Here is a 26816-nt window from a genome sequence, read left to right as displayed (position 1 = left end):
TCCTGGTTTTCAATTCTTGGTACCAGTGATGGCCAGGCTTCCTTTCCTCACCCCAGCCCATCTTCCTGTTCAGAAGCTATCCTTTGAAAGCTGTACTAGGAGGTTTTACTTTTTAAATGAATTTCTGATTATTTCTTGGCTATTTAGCATCCCCTTCAAGTTCCCTCTTTCTGCTTCTTGTCCACTTCTCAGAACAAGGACTGCCCTTGGCTGTCCTGTCGACTTTGCCTAATAACAGCCCAATTTTGCAATTTTTACTAGGTCAGCAGGAGATTTGCCCAAGTGCTGCAGAACCTAACCCTGTGTTTATTCTAGGTTATAGAGTGGCTTTTGAATCCGTACTTATTTATTCTACAGACTATAATCACACACAGGAATTTCTTTCTGCTTAACTCTCCTTGACCTTGGCTGTTGCTCCCACAAGCTGCTCCTGAGGCTATTTGGAACATGCCTATTAAAAACCTCAGGGGACATGTGTGAAATTTTACTTCATGTTTTAAAGGTGACACGCTGCTAGACTTGATCTACTTTATATACAAATTATTAATCAGGGTTGTGGAAACTCTTAGAAACGTTCTAGGAGGAAAATACTTCTTTTTGTTTTGAGGTAAAACTTCTCAAGTCTTTTCTTTGCCTGGCTTTGTAGATGTGATCTGGCTAGGTTAGTAAGTCAGTAATGGTTTCACTCCAGCCTGTATAAATTCTGGGTTTCTTCCATTTCAGTTACACACAGCGTCTCAATGGTGGGGAGAGAAGAGGGAGACCCTGCACTGTCTGGTAGCTCTGAATCTCTAGGTAGCAGCAGGTTGTTGAGAGATTACTATCCAGAATATTTTTGTGTGGGATCCTGGGGAGATGGCCCACTGGTTAAGAGCCCTGTCTGCTCTTCAGAGGACCCAAGTTCTCCTCCCAGCACCCACATATCAGCTCACAGTTGTTTGTAACTCCAGTCCTAGGGATCTGACTCCCTCTTCTGGCATTTGTGAGAACTGCATGCACATGGTACACATTTGCTAATAAAGCACCATGCTAACTGGGAGGTGTATTGATGACTTCAATTGCGTTTCTGCTCCAGGCTGCTGTGGTGGTGGTGTTCAATTTTGCCATGGTGCTGCTCATTTTTCCAGCCATTCTTAGTATGGATTTATATAGACGAGAGGACAGGAGATTGGATATTTTCTGCTGTTTTACCAGGTATGTATGTTTTCAGGGTCCTGGGGCCTTTACTGGGCATAGAAAGACTGTTTAGAATCTGAAAGGAATGTAGCTAACAGTGTTTGGGCTGGTGTGAGTGGGGCAGGAAAGGGCACTAGACAGAGGACTCCTTGACACGTGTGAGCTTCCACACTTTCCCCTCCCCAAACTTAATATGTCCAGAAACTTCCCTAGAGATTCTGTTGCTTTTGGTCTTTTCTTCCATCGTGAACCTGGGTTTGTTCGGAAGTGTTTGGTAGCTCTGTGGAGCAGAGGAATGCTGAAAACCACTTATGTAGAAACACAGGGTGGTAGACTTTGTTTTCAGTTTTTTAGATCTTTGGAGTTCTGCTTTGAAGGGGGTTATCACTATTTCAGGCTCAACTATGCCTTTGTCTTGGACCTGATTACATCTGTGTCCAGAGCGGTCAGGTGATGCTTCCAGAGAAACAGATCAGTGGGCTCAGCAGAAGTGAAAGCCCATTCTCTCCACCATGACCGCACACCACGGCGTGTTCTTCCTTTTCTTTCAGCCCCTGTGTGAGCAGGGTGATTCAGGTTGAACCACAGGTCTACACGGAACCTCACAGCAACACCCGCTACAGCCCGCCCCCGTCCTACAGCAGCCACAGCTTTGCGCACGAGACGCACATCACCATGCAGTCCACCATCCAGCTACGAACAGAGTATGACCCTCACACTCACGTGTACTACACTACCGCCGAGCCCCGATCCGAGATCTCCGTGCAGCCTGTCACCGTCACCCAGGACACCCTCAGCTGTCAGAGCCCAGAGAGCGCCAGCTCCACCCGGGATCTGCTTTCCCAGTTCTCAGACTCCAGCCTTCACTGCCTCGAGCCCCCCTGCACCAAGTGGACGCTGTCTTCGTTTGCTGAGAAGCACTACGCTCCTTTCCTCTTGAAACCCAAAGCCAAGGTAACCTTCCACCGTGTGTGGCTTCCTGCCTGGAAGAGAAATATGTGCACTGTTGGCACCTTTGGGATCCATCATGTTCGTGTGTGTTCAGGACAGGCCTGCCAGCGTCAGATTGCAAACCTCAGGGCCCCTCTAATGAGCCAGCTCCTACATGGGGAGGCTCCGTGAAGCAGATAGTACTATGAGTATAAATGCATTCCTTGCTTTATGTATATTTTCATTCTTTGTGAGATTACTTAAAAAGGTGATTTTGTGTGGTTTGTTTTCCCCTCTGGGAGACTGGGCTGTTTATGTGGAATGGAGTAAAGGAAGCAGTTGGTGCTGGCATTGGAGGAATCAGGAATGTGTTTCTGGGTCTCATCCAGTGCCCTTCCCTCTGTTGCAGGTGGTGGTAATCCTCCTCTTCCTGGGCTTGCTGGGGGTCAGCCTTTATGGGACCACCCGAGTGAGAGACGGGCTGGACCTCACGGACATTGTCCCTCGGGAAACCAGAGAATATGACTTTATAGCTGCGCAGTTCAAATACTTTTCTTTCTACAACATGTACATAGTTACCCAGAAAGCAGACTACCCAAACATCCAGCACCTACTTTACGACCTTCATAAGAGTTTCAGCAATGTGAAGTATGTCATGCTAGAGGAGAACAAGCAACTTCCCCAAATGTGGCTGCACTACTTCAGAGACTGGCTCCAAGGTAGGCTTACGGCAGGCCGCCATCCTTCGCCTGCCGCGCCCCAGCCTCCCTGACAGTGATTCCCTTCTGTCTACTGTATGAAAGTGTTCCATCATAATGGAGCAGCTTTATCTTTCTGTGTGTGTGTGCGTGTGTATGTGTGTGTGTGTGTGCGTGCTGCATGCATGTGTGTGCATCATGAGTGTATCTGGTCCCTGAGGTCAGAAGAGGGCATTGGGACTGGAGGTGTGGGTGCTGGGAATCGAGCCCAGGCCCTCTGCAAGAGTAACAAATGCTCTTAATTGCTGAGGGCCTCTCCAGCCTGTTTTGTAGAAAGCCCCCTTCTGTGGCAGCCTCCCAGCTCTGGCTTTAGAAACTTACAACTGAGTGAGTAAGAGCCCTTCTGTTAACACTTTCTTGAACACACACTGGAGAGAGACATTAGAAAACAGGGAGCCTGGAGGTCTATTGCTCCTGTTCCTTTTGGACGGTGGCTACTTTGGTGACCAAGTGAAACTGGAGTCTTTGGTGGGATTTCGGAGCTGTCTGTTAAATTACAGCCTACTGTAACAGTGGGTTTGGAGCCCGCTGTTGCATATTTTGGACGTCTTTTGATTTGTATTCATTTACTTTGGGTCCCTAGCGAATCAGAGTAGAAGGTGTGAAGATCGCTCACTCCCACCAGGCCTTCCCTGTGTCAGTGTCTGACACTGAAGAGGCTGTGTGTTCCACTCTTCCCACTGACCTTTGACACTGCTGTCTTCCAAAGAGCTCCGTACCAACCGTCCTTCCATTTGGTGGTGAACTTAGAAATAAATGCTTATCCACATCCTGCTGTTTCATGGAGAGGCAAATCCCGCTTCTTCTTCCTTCTCCCTCCCTCCGTTTTACTTATAGATTGTATGTGAGGGTATCCGTGTGCACGCCTTAGTGTGCATGTTGAGGTCAGAAGACAGCTGTCCTCTTCCCACCGTGTGGGACCTGGGGATCGAACTCAGAACAAATGCCTTTAACCCTCTCAGACACATCTCTAGGAAGTACTATTAGTAGGCTGGAGAAAAGCGTAAGACGGGCTAAATTTGCCCTAACTGCTGACTGGTTCCCAGAACATCTGTTAGTGTTGACAAGGGCAGAACGCAGTAGACAATCGGGACCATTATCCACACAATTCAAGCAAAATTGCTTTCATTGGAGCACCCAAATAATTACAACTCCAGCATTTGTTGGCTTAGATTATCCCAGTGGCTGTCTTAATTTCCCACTTAATTAGGCTTATTTAAACACATATTTAAGTGCCCTTTTTTTGTCTTAAGTCAGTACTCTTGCGTGTAAAGATCAGGCAGCCAGTTTCCCCTATAAGTCTGCATTAAGTGATAAACAGCTTGATTCGACAAGAATCGGTGTTGAGCAGTGACTAGAATTTGCTCATACATGTGCGCCAGGTCCCACTTTGGGGAAAGGTGGAGAAAGCATCAGGAAGCCGGGGAGATTAACTTGAATTCACCTCAAGTTTTATTTCCTTACACTCGGTTCTCCATGCATTATTTTTTTTAAGTAGTGAATTAACAAAGAGCCAAACAGTTGCCAGAGTCTCTGCTTTTCACCCCCCACCCCCACACACACACACACACACACACACACACACACACACACACACACACACACACACATTGACCAAAGACATGCAAATAACTTGCCACAAATGACAAAGAGGTCTGCTGTGCTGGGTAGAGGAGGGTGTTGCAGAAGGAGCTCTCCAGTGTCTTCAGCCAGTGACTCCCCTTTGGTGAGGTAGGCTGGGGCTGGGAAGGGTGCAGTAGATCCGTCTCTGTCTTCTTAGACAGTATTAAACACAGTCTCTAGTGAGACCCAAAACATTCATATGCATAGATATCTGTAACTTGAACTACGATTTGGTTACTGAGCAAGCAGGACACAGCCAAACTGGTACATCAGTGCATGCTAGGATGTCAGAATCCCACAGCCCTGGAGCCGTCATGCCTCAGTGGGTCCTCCAGAGTCCAGAGCGCTGCTCACAGACAGGAGGGCTCTTGGCTGCTGAGGCATTTTTCAGCCCTGCTGAGTGGTTGCTCAGGTCCCTGAATATTTCCTTGGAGGGAACAGCTATTCTCACAGTGACATTTCTTCCAGAGGCTTGTATGTCGTGTTGAAGTCCATTCAGCTGTACCATCTCACTGGTCATGGTCAGCACTCCAATAGGTACTCTGTATTTTCACTCCTAGAAAAACATTTAATGGCTTATATAGGGATTATCTCATGCCATTTTGAAAGTCAGTCCTGAGGTAGAACCCAGGGCAGCACTCTCCCTTTGAGGTATATCCCCAGCCCATAGGACAACCGTGAACATCCACATAAAGGAGGTGGATGAAGTTAGAGTTGAAATCAGTGCACCATGTGCAGGTGGCATTCTTAATTCATACTGAGTTACGTGGACAAAGTAGATGATCCTTTCACTTCTAGGGGCTTGTATGTTTGGGTAATTCCTGTAGCCCAGATTGTCAAATGTTTCTAGTAAGAACTGCAGCTGAAATAAATGTAAGGTTCTGCTGTAAACTGTTGGAATGTAAATGTCAGCCAAGGGGCAAGTGTGTGGTGTCCAGCCCACGGTAATTGAGATTTTCAGTGGTTAGTCAAAAATACTGAATTAGTTGTGAAAGAACTCAACTATTCCTGAAGTCAGTAACTGTAGACTGCACTGGGGCCAACATTGTAGGAAATGCGTTCTGCCTTGGCTGCAGGGCAGACCCTGCAGCTCTGGTCGTCTTTGGCTTCCCTAGATCTCTGTGTGAACAGCACCCTGCTCTCAGAGTGGGCTTCCATGTGGAGGCTGGCTCTGAGCTGCCTGCACTCAAAGCTTAGCTCTGGCTCTTTAACCTTTCCAGACCCCAGTTCTCTCATCTGTAGGGTGGGGATGATGATGGTAACTGGTTCCTCAGGAGATGAGCCTTAGAACTGAATGCTAAGGAAGGTGGACACCTGGAGTAGCCCTTGGTAGCCCTTGAGCATTGAGCCCTGCAAGTCTGGAGTCATAAAAGCTCTCCTCTCTCCTAGCTTGGCAAACAGAGCAGGCCCCTCATAGGGGGTTGGGGAGTGGTTGTCCTCCCTCTCTGTTTATTTTTTTTCCAGAATGGGGGTGGGGAAGGACTTTGGGTCATAAAATAACATCTGCTCACTGCTGCCTGTGCTAACCTTATTGTGAAGTCTGTCTGAGACTGGAGATTGCCACGCTGGTGGTCTCTCTGTCTGCCTCCCCCTGCCCCCGAAGTACGGGGCCCACGGGTGACCCAGCCTACATCCTGGAGACAATGCCCACATCATAATAGTGTTGGAGGGAGGCTTTTGTTTTATGGGCAGCCCTACTTCCTCTCGCTCCCCAGCAACGCCTCACCATGCTAAGCATTCACAGAGCATATATTTTTGTTGCTTAGTTTGTGTTTTGTCTTTGAAGTCCCCCTAATCCTATCCTGAAATGAAGTAAAACACATCTCTCTAAGCAGATGTATCTGACACAGCAGGCACAAACAGGGCTCTTCTGAGCACCTGGGACTTAGGGGGTCTGTTGGGGAGAGAGCCCTCCAGGCAGTGCTTAGACCCTAAGGCTGGGTCACCGGGGCCCTGTTTTCTAGTCTAGCACGCTTATCACTTTACAGCTGTAGCCAAAGTGTCAGGTCTGTAATGATGGTTTTGATTACAGAGGCCAAGCCCAGCTGTGTGTGGTGAGCTAGTGGGCTCCCCCATCCCCCAAGCCCAGAAAGCTCTTTTCCTCCTCTCCCAGGGCTTGCGGTTTGTCATCTGTTCTCATAGAGCCTCCTTGTATTGGCCTGTGGCTTCCTGTTCTCAAACAGATCCAAATTCACCCTGAGGTATTTCCCCATGTTCCTGCTCCCCCCCCCACACACACACCCCTCCCTGTGGAAGGGTGGCAGAGAGGAAGAGAACAGGAGGAGAGTGAATAGGTGTTGGCTGTGATCTTTACACAACCTGGCAGCGGAACCCACAGCTTGTATTAGCTACACAAGTCAAACAGATGGATCAGATTGACAGAGCCGTGTTTGCTCGCCCAGGCTCCAGGGGCAGCCAAGCTGCTGTTGGAGGTTGGGAGCTTGAATGGGATTTTAACTGCTCTGGGTGGAACTTCTGGTCCTGTTGGGGAACTCCTGACGTAGCTCCCTGTGTGGCATGAAATGGTTAATGGGTGTAGTGTGTGTCTTTCTCTTCTCCCTTGCTGCTTGATGGAATAGTCATGAAGTTAAAAGAAAAAAAAAAAAAAAAAGAGTAAGCTGTAGCCATGGTGGAGCGCACCTTTAATACCAGCACTTGGGAGGCAGAGGCAGGTGGATTCCTGTTAGTTCCAGGCCAGCCTCATCTACATAGTAAGGTTGAGGTGTAGGCCAAGGCAGGCAAGGATGGATACACAGTGAGACCTTGTCTGAAAAAAAAGAGAGATATCTTTCTTTTCTTCCTTCCTTCCTTTCAACATGGTTACATTATGTAGCTCTGGCTGTCCTGGGTCTCAACTATGTAGACCAGGCTGGCCTTGAACTCACAGAGATCTGCCTGCCTATGCTTCCTGAGTGCTGGAATTAAATTAAATGGTGGCTTGTACCACCATTCCCTCCCCTCTTTCTGTGTGTGTGTGTGTGTGTGTGTGTGTGTGTGTGTGTGTGTGCGCGCGCACTATAGAGGGCATTGCCGTTGGAGTTCCAGGCAGTTGTATTCCCTCCAAAGTGGATCTGGGATCTGAACTTGGATTCCCTGGAAGAGCAGCAAGTTCCCTGAGGCATCTATCCATCTCCTGGACTTTCGCTCCTTAGTTTGAGTAAATCGTGTGTTTTCTTGTCCCCCCAACAACGATTGGTTAGCACTGCAGTCCTTTCTTAAGTGAGAGAAAGCTGCAGATGGGACCTGCCTGCTGTCCTCAGCGTAATCCCTCAGAACCAGGCCCTCTTGGTCCAGGCTTTAATGTGTTGTACACGTTTGCTGTTTGCAGGACTTCAGGATGCATTTGACAGTGACTGGGAAACTGGGAGGATCATGCCAAACAATTACAAAAATGGGTCGGACGATGGGGTCCTCGCCTACAAGCTCCTGGTGCAGACCGGCAGCAGAGACAAGCCCATCGACATCAGTCAGGTATCCCACTGTTCCACTGTGAACAACTTCTGGGCAGCTGACCTACGGAAACAAGGCTGGTGGTGTGGGATTCCCAGTTTGTTCCGTGAGGACCTGAAATGATACGAGATGGTAAACATGTGACCTCAAGCCGGCCAGAAGGCTTCCCTTTCCCTTCTTGTCAAGAGAGGGGACAGGTGTTGCCTTTAACGCCATAGCGATGGTGGTGTTGACAGTGGCTTTTCCCAGTGACTCATACTGTAATGCTCATCAGAATGGTGTATTCAGACAGGGGACAATAATGGATTTGTGAGCCGGGCGGTGGTGGCGCACGCCTTTAATCCCAGCACTTGGGAGGCAGAGGCAGGCGGATCTCTGTGAGTTCGAGGCCAGCCTGGTCTACAAGAGCTAGTTCCAGGACAGGCTCCAAAGCCACAGCGAAACCCTGTGTCAAAAAAAAAAAAAAAAAAAAAAAAAAAAAAAACCAAAAAAACAAAAAACAAATAATGAAATAATGGATTTGTGGGTGGGTGGGTGGCTTAGGAGATCAGAGAGGTCACTGGGATGGTGGAAGGATATATTAATGCTTTGGGGTCAGCTTGGGCACAAGAGTAGATGGTGAGTACAGGCAGCTTGCTGTGGCCTGAACGTAGCAAACAGGTACTCACACTGCCCACTTTGCTCACCCCTCAGTAGAGAAAGCTCTTCCCTTTGATAGTATTCTGTATTTGAAGCACCTGGACTCTAGCTTATTTGGTTTCCTCAGGCACATTCAGGGGTATATTTGCACCCTGGATTTAGAGTGAGGTCTAGGCCTCTTTGTGGGTAGTAGTTTGCTCTCTGTCTTTGGGCAGAAACCGTCATGTTAATGATCTCCTCGGCAGCTCTGTATACTATCCTCTGCCTTTTGCTGGCGCTAAAGGTTGGCAGATTTACAAAGTACATGGTTCAGTCATTGTGGAGTGTGAGGTTTGGTGCTTTATAGTGGCATGCAACGGGCTGTCAGGTCTGACAAGGGTATGGCAGACCAGCCTGCCTGACAGGATAGCAGAGACGTACTGAATTGGACTTAGGGATCAGGGAGTCTGTGGGATGCCTGTGGTGGGGCCAGGCACCAAGATACCATTTCCTCTCCCGGGAGAAAGAAGAGCATGCCGCATGCACGGAGGCCAGGAGTTGTGCTATGTAATTCCAGAGACAGTCTGAGGACCTACAGTTGTTAGCGACCCCGTGGATTAATTGAATCCAGATCCCTGCCGTCTCCTTCTCTCCGTCTCTTCCACGCTCCTTATTTCTCCTCACTCTTTCTCTGTGAGCTGTCGCTGGTGTTTTTCATTTTGTTAAAAAAGACCGAACGTTGGAAGGAGGCCTGGATCTAAAATAAACAGGAAATTTTTTTTTTTCGGTGTATCTACCATATTTATAATCCACACTTCGTCTCCTAGTGTCTTTGACTCGAGTAAAAGCCCACAAGATCTACTGTGGGAGCAGATGTGGCCCCCGGATCTGACCAGGGCTCAGAAGTGAGATTACTCAGAAAGGCCCTGGCTTTGAGTCATTGTCTTCCACTCTCTGGCAGTGGGCATTTTTTGAATGTGCAGGTCATCGGAGGCTGTGTTAGCAAAATTTATACAGATGTTGTTTTATTTTATAGCCCCTGCATTTACTGGGTGGTATTTCCTTCAGTGTTAACAACAGAGGTTAACTACACACAGACGTGGATAGGGATGCTTGCCAGGTCCCCCCAACCCCGCCCCTCCTATAAATATGTTTTTCCAGATTGTTCATTACCCGCCTTGGCTGCAGACAGTCTCTTTTAGCATTCAGATTTAATTGGTTCAGCTGATTCCTGGGCCATCTGCAGAACCGTGTGTTTGCTGTAAACACACTGGTGATTGCATCCCCCAATAAGTGCATTTTGAAAGACATCAAAGGTATTCTTGTGGGACTTGGGGCACTGTCAAGCCATGGGTATTCTGCTGTTTGTTGGAAAAGTGGGTACAAAGCTCTGGTCTCCCAGCAGGAGTGTGTTTTACCCCACAGCCTGCTCTGAATGACCTCTGTTCTTCCCGTTTTGTAGCTAACTAAACAGCGTCTGGTGGATGCAGATGGCATCATTAATCCCAGCGCTTTCTACATCTACCTGACGGCTTGGGTCAGCAACGACCCCGTGGCTTACGCCGCCTCCCAGGCCAACATCCGGCCTCACCGACCAGAGTGGGTCCATGACAAAGCCGACTACATGCCGGAGACCAGGCTGAGAAGTAAGTAGCCGTCTGTCCGGAGAGGCTGGGCTTTCTCAGAGGCTCCTTTAGCTGCTGCCTGGAGCTCAGCAACAGCCTCCTTCGTTGACACTACCCAGGGTTCAAAAGTGTAAATAGAACAATATATTTCTCTTAGTTTAAAACTCCGGGAGACAGATGAGGGTGTGTAATGGAATACAGCCCTGCACTCTCACTTTGAGAAATAAGCGTCTCTAACCTCCTTTTGTAGCTGAGCGCCAGGCGTTTCTCCTGATGCCAGCTGTTCCATGTGAAAGTTGGGGACGCCTCCACGTTGAGTGTTACTTTTTACTATTGCCGAGTTTTATCGCTAGGGATTATATGTTTATCTTAACTTTGTCAACTCTGGTGTTGGAGGGATTTTTGGCATGTTGGGTCATTTCTCTAAGCCACCAAGCACCTGTGCTCTGTCATAGCTGTTTAAACTGGACAAGAAGAGTCTGTATACATCAATGTTCTCCTCTTCCCTTCACCCCTAAGCCCGGGGTTTGAAAGGTGGCTCTGTGTGGATTTAGTCTGCATTTATGTTAGAGATGTTAGTAGCAGCATAGACTTTGGGTGTGGGGCCAAGAGAAGACATGAGAACGAAGACGGGTCCCTTTGCAAACAGGGCAGGCAGCTCTCTGAACTCCCCTGTACCAACCCCCAGAGACTGGTGGCAAGCAGCCAACGCTTGTCTTAATGAAAATTTATAGTTGAGATTATAATAGGGGCAAATCATGTTTAGCAAGTCAACTGAATGACCCCAAAGGGTGTGGAACACACAGGGCAGTAACTAAATGCTTGTTGTGTGAGGATTTCTTCCCCTCTTGCTGAAGACTTAGCATTGCATTAGAAAAGCGGGAAAGGTTTAAGTCGCCAGGTCACTAAAGGACAAGAAAAGTCAAGTGTCCTTTTCTGCAAGGCATGACTCTGGGATTATTTTGGTCTTACAAATGGTCAGGGAGAGCAAATTGGATGTAGAAATGAAAGGTCAACATTTAAGTCTTACTACGGCATTTAGAGTTCTCACAAATGGTAGCTGCTTCTGGAATAATAAAATCAGAGGCTTAAAAGAGATACAGATTACAGGGCCTTCCACTGCCCATCCCATTCCTACCCCCTTGCTACCACCAGATAAAATCAAAGGGTTGATTCTGGGCTCAGGAGATGGCTCATTGGGTAATGAGCTCGCCACACAAACATGAGCACTGGGTTTGAATCCCCAGAAGCCACGTGAAGCTGGGTGTGGTGGCGCATCTGTAATCCCAATGCCTAAGGCAAGATAAGAGGAGGGTGGGAAATGTGTCTGGGAGCATCAGGGCCAGCCAGCCTGGAATATGCACAGCAAGCAGCAAGAGACTTTTCACTAAGAAGGTGGAAGGGGAAGATCGACATCCAAGGTCGCTCTCCGACCTCCACACGTGTGCCTGAATGCACAAGCACGCACACACGCGTACACACACAGTGAGAACAAATGGATTGTTAGTGAGAAGTTTTGTTGGAAGAGGGGTAATGAATGCACTTTGGGGGTGTTCCCGACTCTGAATTTCACATCCAGCATTCTTGGCGTTGGGGTGGCGGAGGCTCTTCACCCGGGGCCCTCACTCACACTGCTTCTCCTTTGTCCGATCCCAGCAGCAGAACCTATTGAAGACGGCTCAGTTTTCGCCCTTTCTATTCTAACTCAACGGCCTACGAGACACCTCAGACGTGTTCGAAGCCAATCGAAAAGGTTGAGGATCATCTGTAAGAACACACAGGCTGGGGCTGTGCCACTACCACAACGGCTTACCCCGTTAGCCTGTTCTGGGAGCAGTCACATCAGCCTGCGCCATTGGCTGCTTGCTAGCCATCAGCGTGGTGCGGCCTGGCACGTTCCTAGTGTGCGCGGTCTTCCTGCTGGAACCCCGGGACGGCTGGGATCATTGTGAGTTTACCATAAAGGGTCTTTATAGAAGTTGGATTCCTTTTGGCATAGCTCTTTCTACAGCCGGGGAAGTTTTGTTTTATGTCTGGGGCCTTGTGGAGGAGGAGGGTATAGATTGCATCATCTGTAAGATATTTATTCCACTTGAGGTGGTGAGGTTCGTGGGGAAGGTAGAGCCTCTAATGGCCGGAATCTGCGTCCCCTCTCACACAGCATTAAAACGTCCTCGTGTAAGATAGGAGACTTTGTAAGCCCGCTGCATAAAGAAACTAAAGTTTTATTAAAGAAAAATAACCAAAGCATACTAATTTTCTAATTCTGAAGTCTTATTTAGGGCCTCAATCCCACCCTAACAATGTGTGGCTGTGTGTTACGGGGAAGCATGCACAGAGAAGTTAAGACAGTTGCAGGGGTGGGGATGACACCCGGCCCTTTGTGTACAATGAGCACTGTAATTCCTGGGGCAATGGAGCTGCCTCTCATTGCCAGTTCACCCTCAGACTTGAAGTGAGTCTCTTGTAGAGACTGAACTCCTGGCACTGTTTAAGTCCCATGAGCTGTGGAATAGCCTTTAAAATAATGCCGGAATCACAAAAAACAGGTTCTGTTTCTGTGCTGAGTCTGGGCAGCAGGTACACGAAAGGTAAATGTTTAGTCTGCCGAGGTCTTCGCAGCACTTGGGGCATGGACGGCATCTGTCTTCCACTGTTTCTCGCAACCTCTGCCACCACCCACTGCCTCATTTTCTCTCCTTCCGCCATGTGGCGGAAGTGGGGGAGGGAGGTTCACAAGAACCCTTTCCTCCTTGGCTCAAGAAACTCCAAAGTCCTGCACTCATTTTTACAAGGAAGATGAAAGGCTCTGAAGCTTTCCCTTAAACCTGAGGGGTCTGCGCTGTGACTCCTAGCCGCTCCCATCTCTTGAAAGCACAAAGGCCCCGTAACCTGACACGTGTCCCCAGTTTCTTCCTTTGGTCTCCAACCAAAGCACAGTTCCTTTACCTACAAAAAAAAAAACCTTTATCCACCCATCCTATCCGCTTTCTTTAGGCTACGGACTATAACAATCAGAAATACTGCAGTATGAACTCACTTTCTGGTGCTTACGGTTAAAGCCTTGCTGTGAACCACAGTAGTCCTAGGTATTGGCTCTGGGACCCCTGTGTGCCAGAGACTGCTGAGGCTCAGCTTGGGTCTATTAAAGCAGTACTGTGTCACCTATGTGCACCCCCTGTATTGTGCTACTGAGTTGTCTCTAGTAACTGTGTTGCTGATGAAATAATAATGGGAAAAGGCTGGGCTCTCATGGTCTACTTCTTCCTAGATGGTTCAGGGTGTGGTTCCTTTCTAGGATAGAAATATTAGAAAAATAATTTGCAAAGAGTATTAAACTGGTGGATAGGAAGATAGCTCGGTCAGGCTGGGTGTGGTGGTGTGTGACTAGGGAGGAGGCCTGGCCAGTCCGGCTAGCCTGATAGTAAACTCCAGGTCTCAGTGAGAGAACCTGTCTCAGTGGAGGCTCCAGAGAAGACCTCCCCACTTTACTTCTAGCTTCCACGTGTGCATACACATTACACATACACATATACATACACATACACGCCACACACTGAACTTTGTCTTAAACCTTTTCCTAGCCTGGACAGTAGTTGTCCTAAACATCTCCTTTCCAGTAGGAAGTTGAAATGTAAGACGTGAAGTTGTCCAGAGGTAAAGAAAATCAGTATTTTTCCATAGTATTTCGATGACAGGTACATTGTTGCTCCTGTGTTGGGATTGTTGGTTTGCCCCTCCTAGTGTACCTGGTGCCAACTTACTAATTGCTGTGTGCCTTTTTCAAGGTCATGGTCCTGGCTTTGATGACAGTTGAGCTCTTCGGCATGATGGGCCTCATTGGAATCAAGCTGAGCGCTGTGCCTGTGGTCATCCTGATCGCATCTGTCGGCATCGGAGTGGAGTTCACCGTCCACGTGGCTTTGGTATGGGGTGTTCTTAACCTGGGCCTTCGCCTCCCATACGTCAGCCTCAGTTCTCCCTACAGAGTCCGAAATGTTTGAGGGTTCTTAGTCTCTTGGGGTGTCCTAGATAAGATACATGGGGAGTGAAAAGGACTGCACGCCACTGCAGTGTGTGTGGGCTGTAAGGGTTCTGCACGTTGATACAGTTTTCTGACCAGTAGCACTCCTATTCCGAAGTTGTCACTGTTGTCCCGAGACAGTCTGTGTGTTTAGGTGAACAGCCACACAGTTTTAAGTACAGTCATAAGGTAGGGATAAATACAACAAGACCACCCTTGGAGGCCTGGTGGGGATAGCGTAATTGAGGGTGAGGTGAGTTGGCAGCCGCAGAAATACCCTGGGGCCTGTGATTGAGCTCAGGTGCACAGCCCTGCAGAGCCTGCTCTTCCACCTCAGCCCACCCAGCTCTGTAGACCTCCCAGTTCTGATGCATCCATGCGGCAGAACACAGGAACCGGGGACGCTTTCACTGGGACCCTGGCTTCCTGTTCTTACACACTGCCTGTGCTGGAAGAATCAACCTGAAAGACAGTCTAGAATCCAATAGATGAGAAAATTGGTCGAAAGCCTTGCGGCAAGCAGTCTGCAGTTTATGTTCTGACTACAGGTGTGCTCACATGCTAATAGAGGCATTCAGTAAATACGTATTGACCGGTAAATGCTAGTGTTTGGAATGCCCAAGCTGGAAACTCAGCTCTCAGCCGGAACCAAGTGATGCTGGCTTTGCTTGTCCAGCATGTTCTTGGAGCTGAGCATGTGGTGTGTGCCTTCTGCAGCCTCTCGGAGCTGTGACTGTGTTCATAGGTTGTGGATTGGATCTTCAGGAGGAATGTTTTGAAGCTATTAGTAAGATGATGATTTAGAACCTGTGTCTTTGTGTGTGTGTGTGTGTGTGTGTGTGTGTGTGTGCGTATGCTTGTAGAGGCTGGAGGGTAACAAATACTCTTACTGAGGCACCGTTCACCTTATTTGGGGGACAGTCTCTCACTAGCCTAGAATTCACTGAGTAGGTTAGGCTAACTGATCAGCAGAGTCTAGGGATCCGCCTGCTGGGATTATAAGCCTGAACTACCATGCTTTGGGTTTTGCTCAAGATATGCATCATCACTGACTATGACTCAATATGAATGGGGCGTTGTAGTGAAACCAAGTACACATTCTAGCAGCTAAGCAGTAAAATCTTGAGCATATGTTTTAGAGAGAAAGGTAGAGGCAGCGTCCAATATTTCAGGCAGACCTGAGGCTGAGACTTGCCTGGCAAGTAAAAGCTCACAGCTACCTGTAACTCTAGCTCCAGTGGATCTCATGTCCCTCTTTCCTTCCTCTGTGGGCACCAGGCAAGCACATGGTACACAGACATACATGCATGCACCCATATGCATAATACTTTTCTTAGAAGACCTAGTAAACAATGCTTTATTTCTTTAATATAATGACATTAAAAAAAACAATCATCCTTTGGCTTTACTGCTACATTTTCAATGATTTTTTTTTAACAATAGAATAGTTTCTTCTTAGTGTCTCCACTTACCTAACATCAACTTAGGAATTACTTCTGGGGTAGAGGGGGGGTATAGCTGGGGTGGTAATATGCTTGCCTCACCTGCTGGAGGCCCCAAGCTCTATCCCCAACACCCCATAAACCAGGCATAGTAGCACATACCTGTAAACCTAAGCCCTCTAGACATGGAGCCAGGAGGATCAAGTGCAGGGTCATTCTTGTATAATAGTGAGGTTGAGACCAACCTGAGATACAAGAGAAAATGATGATAAAACCCAAATGTAGACAGAGCTGAGCACTTCACGTGCAGTCCAGGAATGTGACCGTCTCCGTTCTTCCTTTGCTCAGGCCTTTCTGACAGCCATTGGTGACAAGAACCACAGGGCTATGCTTGCTCTGGAGCACATGTTCGCTCCTGTTCTGGACGGTGCCGTGTCCACTCTGCTGGGCGTACTGATGCTTGCAGGGTCCGAATTTGATTTCATTGTCAGGTAAGCCGAAGTGGAGTAGGAGAATTGATACCAAAGTCGTTACTTGCTCACGTAGCCTTTGTGGCTTATTCCTCTGTCTGGTAGGTAGCACATCTCAGCCTGTCTGAGGCACACAAGACGAGAACTCTCTCAGAAGCTTTCTAGTCTGGCAGTATCTTGGAAAACGAAGGGCAAAAGGTTAGAGCAGAGGCAAACCCACAGCCTGAAGCTAGAGTCACCTGGTATCCCAAGTGTTGAGGTTCCGGCTACATGTACAGAGAGATGGGTGCGGGTGGTTCCGATAATTAACTACGTTCAGCTTTGGTTCTCTCTCCTTCAGAACTGTGGGAGGGGCTGGGAGTGTAGCTCGGTGGAGGGCTTGGCCTGCGCAAAGTCTTGGATTCTGTCTCCCACACCATGTAAAGCAGGTGTGGGAGGCTTAGCTCTGTAGCCCCAGTCCTTGGCTATGTATTGAGTTTGAGCCAGAGACGCATGAGACCCTACCTTAAAATGTAGAAAGAAAACAGCATACAGCCAGTGTGGTCACCTAGCTGTAAACTTTACACAGGCAGTGAGTACAGTGTACCCAGATTGTGTGTTTGGGCCCCGAAGCTTCGTCAGTGCTAAACCTCTGACTCCAGGGACTCCAAACCTGGCTTTGTGTACTCCTCTTTGGATTACAAGGCAGGATTTTGCTACTTGGTATGGCTGGGTAAGATGGTGACTTTTCCAAAGTATAAAAGACAGTGAGTTTTCATTTTGAAAAAGAATCTTAAGGTTGGAACCAGAAGTAAACTGTACTCTCTCAGCGGTGCTGTTGACTTCACAAAGGTGTCTGCTCCTAGGTAGAAAACCATGGTCTGCTGCAAAGAGGCCAAACCAGCATCCTCAGTATGTAAGATACTAGCGTGTCTTTAGAAGAAGGCGGAACCCAAAGAGATTACCTAATCAGGCTGTTCTTGGTAGCATTGTTTGGTTTTTCTTTTATTGGTACTCTTTGAAACAGGATTGCACTGTGCTTTGCTCTCTGGGCTAAAACTTCTGTAGAGTTTGGCTGCTCCTCAGACCATGCCTTAGGAAAAACACTACTGTGTGTTTAAGGCAGGAAAATGTGAGGAAGACTAGAAAATGGTTTTTAAGGGGTTGGGGGTTTGGGGGATTGTTTTTTTGTTTATGAAACAAGTCTCATGTAGTTTAGGTTTGGCTCATACTTGTGATGTAGCAGAGAATAGCTTTGAACTGCTGATTGTCCTGCCTCAGCCCCCGAAGTGCTAGAATTATTGGCGTGTGCCACCACATCTGGCTCTCATCAAGATTTACACTTACACAGGCCAGCCAAGTAGGGAAGCTCACCTTTCCAGATGAAAAGAGGGCTTTTAGCTAGAAGTTGTAGCTGAAGATTAATACAAAACAAGCATTAGCTACATTGGGGGTGTAGCTCAGTGATACAGCAAGTACTTGGCTAAGGTGCATGGGGCGATCCCCACCACCAGAGGAGGAAAAAGAAAGGACCAGTCTTGAGGCATAGCCCACTGGGCAGCCAAGCTTCCAGGGTATCCATCTTTCTGGTTGAGGACATGGTTGGCTCACTGTTTGGGGGTAGAGTAGGCTGAGGTTGGCTCTTTTCCGTGTAGACCAGCATTCTCTATGAGATGCTTCCTGATCATCTGGGGCTATTAAAGTGCAGACTGACAGGGGCCTTTCCAGACAGCTCTCAGGTGAGCCTGAGCATGCGAGTTTTCACACAGCCTACTGACAGGTTAGCAAATTGGTCAGTAGAGTCTCCTTTGCCAAACATTGGTGAGGTAGCTGGCTTAACTTAGATCTTGATTTGGGTTTGCTTTGTTTAAAATGTTTGGTTTGGCATTTCTCTGCAAGCTCTTACACAGATACTAGCTTTGTCTTTCTGGTATAAAGCTTTGGCATGGTCTCTGGACTCTTCCAACACAAAGGTGACTGACTACCAGTCTCTTGAGTGCCATTTTTTTGTGACTACTGGTGAGTAGCACATAACCTACTAGGTTGTGTGGCTTATAGTTGAGATTGGGAGATACAAGTCTCGCCAGGCAGTTCAAAGCCAAGAGAAATAAATGGAGGGTGTGCTGGAGCCTTGCAGGTTAGCTGAGGAGCTAGCGCCCAACTTTGCAAAGGATACCACAAAGCAGAGCCCACTTCCTCCCTGTCCTCGCTGGGGCTGCTCCTTCCCTCCCAGAGATATCAGGGTTCCTGTTTCAAGCACTTAGAAGGGTTTCCCATTTTCTAAAACAGGGCGGATAAAGTCCTCACCGGAGTTGAATAAATGAGCAGACACTGTATACATGAAGCCGTCAGGAATCTAATTGGTCTGTTTATGTTGCAGCTAGATGGATGGGATACAAATGTCTTAATGCCTGCCGCTGATATATGCCTCCACCGAGTCCCACAGTTTACGTTAGAGCAAGACATTGGCGGCTTGGGTTTTTACTAATGCAACTCAGCGGGTTTTAGTGTTTACAATAGCTGTGAGGTATTTGTATTTTTATAGGGATTCTCTCTCCTTTCATCTGATGTCAAAACATACATAGACAGGGCATTGTAGGGTGGCTGTTCATTTTTATGATCCAGGGCACCATTAACAGATAGATATTTGGCCCTCCCTCTTTCTTTCCAGAACATCCTAACCCTACCCCACCCTCCCCCCCAGCCCAGTTCCATCAAAGCCCTAGAAATCATTAGTTCCAGAGAAGCATCCTTGCGTGGAGTGTGCACCCTCCAGCTGTGCAGAGTGCTGGCCAGAGGCGGTCCCTGGCTGACAGGTTTACCTTGGGTATTCTTGAAGGATCCCAGACCTTTAGCCCTCAATGGTGGGAACGCAGAACCCGCTCTCCACTCTCCCTCTTCTGCCGTGGTGCTTCAGCCTTTCTGTTTGAATTGGCTGACGCAAAACAAGAGTATTCAGAGATGCTAAAGTGTTCAACAAAAGATTGGCCCGCAGAGCAGCCTGCCATTGTGGAGTGCCCTCACCCCGCACAATGCCCCGGCTCCCACAGAATGGGCAGCGTTTTCTTTGCAGAGCTGGTTCCTGTGTTCTAAAAAAAAAAAAAAAAGGTTGCAATCGGAGCTATTTGGTAAAACTGGAACCCAGAGAATTCTAGGCAGAAAGTTGTGATTAATGAAAGCCCAGGGAAACCCTTACCTGATGCGCCGGAGACTTAATTAGAGATTCTGCCGTAAGAGGCAGGGGCATTTCACAGTGGATTAGCTGCCTGCAGAAGCGGGCTGCTTTTCCTCCTGGGCCAAATTGTTTAAATTCTACACCCTTCACTTCATTTGTTTGCTTCTGCTGGGTTTTCGTGAGCGGGGCCCCTTGGCATTGTCTCTGTGCTTTCAGGATGTTCAGCCATTCATTTCACATTCCATATTTCTGTGTTGGTGGAAAACACGTTCATAAATAACATTACAGGCATGAGATTTCAGCAAATTAACAAACTAATTTTTTTTTTCCTTTCATGAACTAACACTCTAGTGTGTGGAACGTCCTCCGCAGAGTCGTAGGGTTAAGAAAAGAACAAAACCCCACGCTAATCTTGTGTTAGAGTTTGAGCTGCAGTTTTGCGGCTGACTTTTCAGAGCAGTGGGGATTGTTGAGCTGAGGTCTTGGTGCACAGTAACATTTGGGTGCCTGGAGGGCAGAACGCTTGCTTTTCACGCTGACGGGTCCCACTTCCCTTTTGTCTTCCAGATACTTCTTTGCTGTCTTGGCGATCCTCACCGTCTTGGGGGTTCTCAACGGACTGGTTTTGCTGCCTGTCCTCCTGTCCTTCTTTGGACCCTGTCCTGAGGTCAGTGATTACCAGGGTGAGACATTCACCCCACAAGCCACCTCCTTTCCCCAGTCCCTATTTAGATATTTAGGCGCTGCTGATGGTGTGACCTCGTTAGTAAGTAAATATCAAGCACCAGTGGCTGTTCTGTTTGATAGTTCAGGCTGGGGGCTGGGGAGCAAACTTTGCTTTAGGTCAGCGGATGGGCAGTTTTAGTCTTGGGGATATGTAAAGGAGGGTTTTCTACTTCAGATAAGTGTGTGGGCTTAACAGATGTAAAAGGCATCCACCCTGCCTCTCTGGCTTTGGAAGACATGGGCACTGTTTTTATGCCAATATCTTGAAGGTCTGCCAGATGGCAGGGAGAGGGGAGTAGATGCAGGGTGATGAGTGGGGTTCTTCTATCAGGTGACAGAGGATAATGAACTTTAAGATGGGCCAACAGATAAACGAAATGTAACACTTTTAATTGAGAATCTCTGTAAGCAGGTGTCTCCAGCCAATGGCCTGAACCGGCTGCCCACTCCTTCGCCTGAGCCACCCCCGAGTGTTGTCCGGTTTGCAGTGCCTCCTGGTCACATGAACAATGGATCTGATTCTTCTGACTCGGAGTACAGCTCGCAGACCACTGTGTCTGGCATCAGCGAGGAGCTCAGGCACTATGAGGCACAGCAGGGTTCCGGAGGTCCGGCCCACCAAGTGATTGTGGAAGCCACAGAAAACCCTGTCTTTGCCCGGTCCACTGTGAGTCACCTGGGGTACTGGGAAGGATTCATCTTTCCTCTGGCAGTGGGCCGGGAGGTCCAGGGAGGTCTGAGCAGCAGCTCTCACAGACCGATGGGTGCAGGGAAAAAGTATATACACCAGGTCAAATCACAGGAAACTGCCAGCATGCCATTCTTTGTAAGCTATGACATGCTGCCTTTTAAGCTTGTGGATTGAAGCGGTAGTGTCAACATTGTTACAGGGAGGCATAGCTTGCCTAGAATAAATACTCAAAGCCCTGGGGCTCATCCCCAGCCGTACCCTTAGGTCAGCGTGGACTCAGCTGCAGGCTTTTACTCCTTTCCCCCTTTCTGTCCTTCTACCCCACCTCCTATTTCAGAATATGAGGAAATGGAATAAATATTGTACTGCCATGAGAAGCTTTTTTTTTTCTTCTCATCTCTATTACCTTTAATTGGCCTTGGTACAAAATTATTTTAATTATTATCTAAGGCTTTCCCAGAGCTTTGTGGCTTCAAGCTCTTACTGTTGTAGATGACTGGAGATCTCTTGACACTCAGAAGCATTCTGAGTTCTTCCCTTAATTCCAGAGTCATGCTCCCCAGTCAAGATATGCTCAGCCTTAAAGAGCCGAGGAAGGCTCCAAAGTTCCCCTTGCTCGCCCAAGGCCCCCACCATCCTTACAGGAAATGTGTACTCGAGTCCCAGGCTAGAGCAGCCTTCCATGAAGGAAAGAGTGGCTGGCCAGTGAATTGTGTCGTCGTCGTGACCCCCCCCCCCCCCCCGCGCCCCCATGATGATGCCCTGCTGAGCTGCAGTGTGAATCTGGTTTTGTTCAGCGGGAGCCTAAAAATAGGTACAAGCTCAACGACTTTGAAGTTGGTCACGGTCCTTTTGATTGATGTGGCCACTGTGTTGCTCGGGCTTTGTACAGAGACCCAGAAACCAGATTCCTAATGGTCAGGCAGAGACGAATGCATCTAACAGAACTATCAGTGATGGCAAAAGTTTGTGTTCTGCTCTTCAAGTATATTAGCTACTGGGCACACCTGACTTGGGGCTGGAGGCCAGTGGTCAGGTGAAGCAAGGCTAATATATGACCCAGACACTGGAACCTTGACCTCTCTAAAAGCTCTGTATATGATTGCTTATGTACCAGTATTCCACCCTTCCTCTTGGCCGTCCAGGGCCAGACACTTAGCAGTATTTCTGTGGAAAAGAACCCAGGGTCTGGACAGCCTGGTCAGAGTTGGGTAGCTTGTTTGTGGATGTTCCTGAAGCTGTGGGCAGCAGCCATATGCCTCTAGCAGCTGTGCTGGAGCAGGCAGGATCCATACCCTGGACGTTACTAAAGGAGTGGGTTTTCCTCTGTGGGTGGAAGGACATCACCCTGCCTCCCTGTGCTCACCTGTGTCACCTCTGCAGGTGGTCCACCCTGAACCGAGACATCACCCTCCCTTGGACCCTCGTCAGCAGCCGCACCTGGACTCCGGCTCCTTGTCCCCCGGACGGCAAGGCCAGCAGCCTCAAAGGGACCCCCCCAGAGAAGGCTTGCGGCCACCCCCGTACAGACCGCGCAGAGACGCTTTTGAGATTTCTACTGAAGGGCGTTCTGGCCCTAGCAATAGGGACCGCTCAGGCCCCCGTGGGACCCGTTCTCACAACCCTCGGAACCCGACGTCCGCCGCCATGGGCAGCTCTGTGCCCAGCTACGGCCAGCCCATCACCACTGTGACGGCTTCCGCGTCTGTGACCGTCGCTGTGCATCCCCCACCAGGGCCCGGACGCCACCCCCGAGGGGGACCCTGTCCGGGCTACGAGAGCTACCCTGAGACTGACCACGGGGTGTTCGAGGATCCCCATGTGCCTTTTCACGTCAGGTGCGAGAGGAGGGACTCGAAGGTGGAGGTCATAGAGCTGCAGGACGTGGAGTGCGAGGAGAGGCCGTGGGGGAGCAGCTCCGACTGAGGCATGTGCCCCAGGGGTGCTCTCCAGGGCTTCCTGAGCACTAGCACACCCCAAACTGGACCGGGGGGACCTTTCCTCCCCAAGGCAAGGCTGGTGCGGCCAAACCAATACAGTTCCAAACTGGATATCTTCTCACTAGTAATCTCTTGAAAGCAGGTTTAGCGGCGTCACCTTGCACCTGTTTGCCGCTGCCCGCAGCAGTTCTAACGAGCACGCAGATGACCCTGCAAGGTGAAGATAGGTGAAATGAATTTAGCTCCACAGTCAGCCCACTGTAGAGTTCCTGTGCTCTCAGTGTCCACCCGGAGTTACGGGCTGTGTGGTGTGAGAGGCGCACAGCTCTGTGGTCGTGACCGTGATGTGACTTCCTTTTTTTGTTTTCTTTTAAAGGGTAATTAAAATCTGAAGCAAAGAGGCCAAAGATTGGAAAAAAAAAAAAAAAACCCGTCCCCACCTTTGTCCAGTACTGACTGCTTGAAGAGAGCTGCTTGGAATTATGGGAAAGCAGTTCATTATTACTGTAATTGATTGTATTATTTTGTGAAATATTTCTATAAATATTTAAGAGGTGTACACATGTAATATACATGGAAATGCTGTAAAGTCTATGGCCTGGGGCCTCTCCACTCCTGCCCCGGAGTGGAGAGACCACAGGGGTCCCTTCCCCCTGTGTACATTGGTCTCTGTGCCACAACCAAGCTTAACTTAGTTTTTAAAATCTCCCAGCATATGTCGCTGCTGCTTAAATATTGTATAATTTACTTGTATAATTCTATGCAAATATTGCTTATGTAATAGGATTATAATATTTTAAATTTGCATATCACAACCGTGTGGTAGGATGAAACGTTACTGTTAACTTTCGAACACGCTATGCGTGATAATTGTTTAACGAGCAGACATGAAGAAAACAGGTTAATCCCAGTGGCTTCTCTAGGGATCATTTATGCAGTTCTCAAGGGTGTGTTTCCGTGTGTGTGTGTGAGTGTGTGATCTCCCAGTGTACTGTACTGTGATTTTTTGTTTTGTTTTGTTTTGTTTTGTTCTCCTATGACCTTAGTGCTGGCCTAGTCAAGCTGGGAAAATCCAGGTCCCTTTCTGTCTCGGTGCTGGTGGAAAGGTGCACCTGTCATCTTTCATGCTTGTGGCAGCTCCTGGGGTCATGGGTAGTCCTCCAGGGACCTCCCTTTGTGCTTCAAAGAGAATACATTCTCATAGGTCATAATGTGGGGTGTTCAGACCTCTGTGTATGGAACCAGCCGCCTTCATTGGCGGTGAATCTCAGCTGGGTCGCGAGCTGACACCCAAGAGAAGTGTGGCATTCATTGTACCTTTCTGATGACCAGTGCCTACACACAGCCTCCCACCCCCATAACCCAGATACAGGCAGAAAGATCTATGTCATTCAAGGTCTACCTACACTCAGACCTTTACAAATCTGAATATTCCCCCCCCCCCCCCCCCGCTAAATGGGCTGCCTGGTTGGGGCGTGCTGATGGTGGTACAGTCAGCTATGTGGGATGTGATCCTGAAGACTTCTCCATGTGTCCTCATCCTCCTGTGCACACACCCTTTCCTTCTCCGATGTTAGAATTCATCCAGTGTGGTGGTCGTGGATGAGCGGGAAGGTGCTGTCCCATAGAACTCTTTGAAGCAGGTATTAAATCTTGAAGTTTGATCCTGGTCTCTTTCCCTGAGGTTTAGGCTTCTTTGCCTCTGGCCAGAGACTAGTAGACGGTAACGCAGTATCCTCCCTTGTGAGTGAGCACCGCAGGCTTGTGTCAGAGGAAGGAAGCTTGTGTCCCGTGGAAGCTACTGTGAGGAGTGCATGCAGCTTCCTTCCATCCCTCCTCTCCTGCGTGGATGTTTGTAAGGCACTGGGCCCCTCGTAGTACCAGCACTCTAGTAACCTCAGACCGTAACGCTCATCCCCAAACTGTAAGGTACTAATTGGAAGCCACCTGTGGCTACCGTGTGTGTGTGTGTGTGTGTGTGTGTGTGTGTGTGTGTGTGTGTGTGTGTGTATGCCAGAGGCCCTGGCCACCCACTGCTACTGTCTTAATGCCTGTCAAGCCACTGTCTGCCTACCCAAAACCAGCTCTGCTCAGATAACTTGCACCCTGAGTTGAGAAGGGAGATGTAAAATTCTGGAGCCGCTTCCCTGCAATTCTTGGTTGTGTCCGTCACTCCTGAGCCTCGCTTGCGGCATAAGGAAGTTTGTACAGCCCTTGGGTTTCTGTGTGTCGTGAATTGCATCAGCCAAGGCAGGAAGGACGCAGAGCTGACAAGAGACTACAGTCTCGGAGTGTGTGTGTGTGTTCTCTGTCTGTCTGTCTGTCTGTCTCCTCATAGTTTTATTTTGTCTGTATTGTTTGTTCATTTGGATGTTTTAATTTTTAAGAGAAAAGATCTTTGCTGATATTTATAATTTTGTATCATAAGAATGTCCTTCAGAGTCTGTCATGCCAGTTTATAGCAACAAAAAAAAAATTGCAGGGATTTTATTTCTATTGGAAACACTATTGCGGTTATGTTTTACTTTTGAACAGAAGTTTTTATTTGTATAGAGTGCTTACTAATGTTAAATAGTTCAGAGTATATAACATCTACATTAAGGACTCATGGTAGGTTTTAGTGTCAGGAGTTTAAAGGAAATAAATATTCAAACTGGGTCTCGTTGTCTGCCAAATTGGGTGGGAATGAGTTTGTGTCATTTCAATTACAAAGATGAAAGTATGCCATATAATTTATTTATATGAAAATTTATTTTTGTAGTGTACATAGTAGTCATCAAGTCTTTTGACAGAAGTATATTTTTAAAGAATTTATATGTGATGAAATCCGTAATGTCTGGAACTTTGCTGAGACACGAGAGTGAGGACACCTTCCGTTGTAAATGGCTGCACGGAAGAGGACACATTTAACAGTGTTAAGAGAGAGTGCAAGTGAGCAGCTAGCCGTGGGATTGGGAAGTGTTGGCGTGAGCTTTGTGACCTGGTATGGTTCTCAGATGAAAATGTACAAAACTCTCTAAATATTAATGTTCAAACACTGATAGAAATTCTAACATGAATAAAGATAATATAACTCGTTGGTTTATGTGCCTGTTTCTAGAATGTTCCTAAAAGTGTGCATATAAGAAGTTCCTGGCTGTCTGTGTGCAGTTCAACTTGCTAGCCTTGTGGAAGCTGTTTTGTGTGTATTTATGGACCCTGAGAAAGTTCTTAATGACCCTTTTAAGTGAGTGTTCCTTTTTCTTATCTTTCCATACACATACTCAGGAAATACATAGGGCCAAATTCAATCTAAACAGAATTGGTTTGGAGAGGTGGGCCGGCGGTTATACAGGTGCCTACTGTTCTTGCAGAGGGTCGCTTCCAACAGTAACTCCATCACCTGGGGATCAGATCAGGGTCCTCTTCTGGCCTCTACTGGCCTGTACACACACACACATGCCTACACACATGCCCACACAAAGACAATGATTTAAAAATTAGAAGTATTTTAAATACAAGACATCAATAGTAACACTGTAGCTGGTGATGTAGCATTAACTGACCTGAGACACCAGTAGTAACACTGTAGCTGATGATGTAGCATTAACTGACCTGAGACACCAGTGGTAACACTGTAGCTGATGATGTAGCATTAACTGACCTGAGACACCAGTAGTAACACTGTAGCTGATGATGTAGCATTAACTGACCTGAGACACCAGTGGTAACACTGTAGCTGATGATGTAGCATTAACTGACCTGAGACACCAGTAGTAACACTGTAGCTGATGATGTAGCATTAACTGACATGAGGCACCAATATTTTAACACTAGCTGGTGATATAGTACTAACTAACCTGGTACAGGATGGTTCTTCATTGTTGTTTCTTTGATCTCTTGATCATTGTCATGAATGGCTGGAAACAACACCCCTGTTTGGGTGTTTTTGTTTTTCAAGACAGGTTCTATCTAGTTCTGGTGATCTTGAAACTCACTTTGTAGACCAGGCTGGCCTCAAACTCACAGAGATCCACCTGCCTCTGCCTACCAAGTGCTCGGTTTAAAGGGGTGCACCAGTACTCCCAGCTTAATGCCCCTGTTTTTAGTCACCTGTGTTTTGTATCTGTAAATACATGATCAGGAAGACCCAAACCATGCTGAAGATAGGAAAAATCCTAGAGAGGGGCATCAGTCAGCTGTAGGCGAG

At 48.0% G+C, this 26816-nt stretch overlaps 1 protein-coding gene across 1 annotated transcript in view; it reads left to right on the top strand.

Moving 5' to 3' along the window:
- Ptch1 (patched 1) overlaps window positions 1-25706 on the top strand; it is a 57882-nt gene extending 32176 nt beyond the window's left edge. The window contains 15 exon segments of the mRNA XM_038334911.1: window positions 1076-1194; window positions 1728-2130; window positions 2516-2825; window positions 7816-7958; window positions 10018-10215; window positions 11855-11923; window positions 11925-12017; window positions 12019-12042; window positions 12044-12103; window positions 12105-12128; window positions 13969-14106; window positions 15995-16137; window positions 19838-19937; window positions 20409-20663; window positions 22071-25706. Coding sequence (XP_038190839.1) covers window positions 1076-1194; window positions 1728-2130; window positions 2516-2825; window positions 7816-7958; window positions 10018-10215; window positions 11855-11923; window positions 11925-12017; window positions 12019-12042; window positions 12044-12103; window positions 12105-12128; window positions 13969-14106; window positions 15995-16137; window positions 19838-19937; window positions 20409-20663; window positions 22071-22613 — 2622 coding nt within the window. The 3' untranslated portion in view covers window positions 22614-25706.
- The last annotated feature ends 1110 nt before the right edge of the window (window positions 25707-26816 follow it).

This window comes from Arvicola amphibius, chromosome 6 (genome assembly GCF_903992535.2).
Source record: "Arvicola amphibius chromosome 6, mArvAmp1.2, whole genome shotgun sequence".
Lineage (NCBI taxonomy): Eukaryota > Metazoa > Chordata > Mammalia > Rodentia > Cricetidae > Arvicola > Arvicola amphibius.
Note: the sequence above shows the minus strand (reverse complement) of the source record. Positions and strands in the feature narration are given on the sequence as shown.